The sequence below is a fragment of the Equus quagga genome, chromosome 7, assembly GCF_021613505.1.
Source record: "Equus quagga isolate Etosha38 chromosome 7, UCLA_HA_Equagga_1.0, whole genome shotgun sequence".
In the NCBI taxonomy this organism is placed as follows: Eukaryota; Metazoa; Chordata; class Mammalia; order Perissodactyla; family Equidae; genus Equus; species Equus quagga.
This window is the reverse complement of record NC_060273.1, coordinates 37,224,991-37,225,535: the sequence shown is the minus strand read 5'-3', so window position 1 is coordinate 37,225,535 and position 545 is coordinate 37,224,991. Positions and strand designations below refer to the sequence as shown.

Below are 545 nucleotides of genomic sequence, written 5' to 3'. Positions count from 1 at the left end.
AAGAGTGCCTGGTATTTTGTAATCTTGGCAAGCCATGCTGTGGTAGGGGTCTACCCCTGGGATCTGAACCCGCAAACCCCAGACCGCCAAAGCGGAGGATGCGAACTTAACCACTATGCTACTGGGCCAGTCCCTGTGTCTAATTCTTTAGCATCTGTTTTGTAGCCTTGCAAAGGGAGGAAGACAAGATCTAAGGTTTTATCCAATGTGGCAAGTCTAATAGGAGAGCCCTGGATAAACTGGGGTCTCAAAGGACTCTATCCTCAGGCTAAGGGTAATATAGAACTATAACCCCAGACCCAGGGAGCACAGTGAAAACTAATTTTGGGAAAATTGCTATGTAGATGGGGCGGGGCGAGCAATGTTCGCTAATACTTTGTAACTGTAAGCTGGTCCTCATCCTCGTTTTCAGCCTAAATTGACACTACTTGAGTGGCTCAAAAAGTCTCTAGATCAAAGTTAATGTAAGTGGTTCTAGAATCATGTTACCTCCAGACACCTTACAGAAGCAAATACATATGATCTCTGGAGAAACCTACATTTAT

At 44.8% G+C, this 545-nt stretch overlaps 1 protein-coding gene across 1 annotated transcript in view; it reads left to right on the top strand.

Moving 5' to 3' along the window:
• The window catches only part of LOC124242572 (NXPE family member 3-like), a 43,312-nt gene extending 43,118 nt beyond the window's left edge, over positions 1–194 (top strand). The window contains exon 8 of the mRNA XM_046667741.1: positions 166–194. Coding sequence (XP_046523697.1) covers positions 166–194 — 29 coding nt within the window. The remainder of the gene's footprint in view (positions 1–165) is intronic.
• The last annotated feature ends 351 nt before the right edge of the window (positions 195–545 follow it).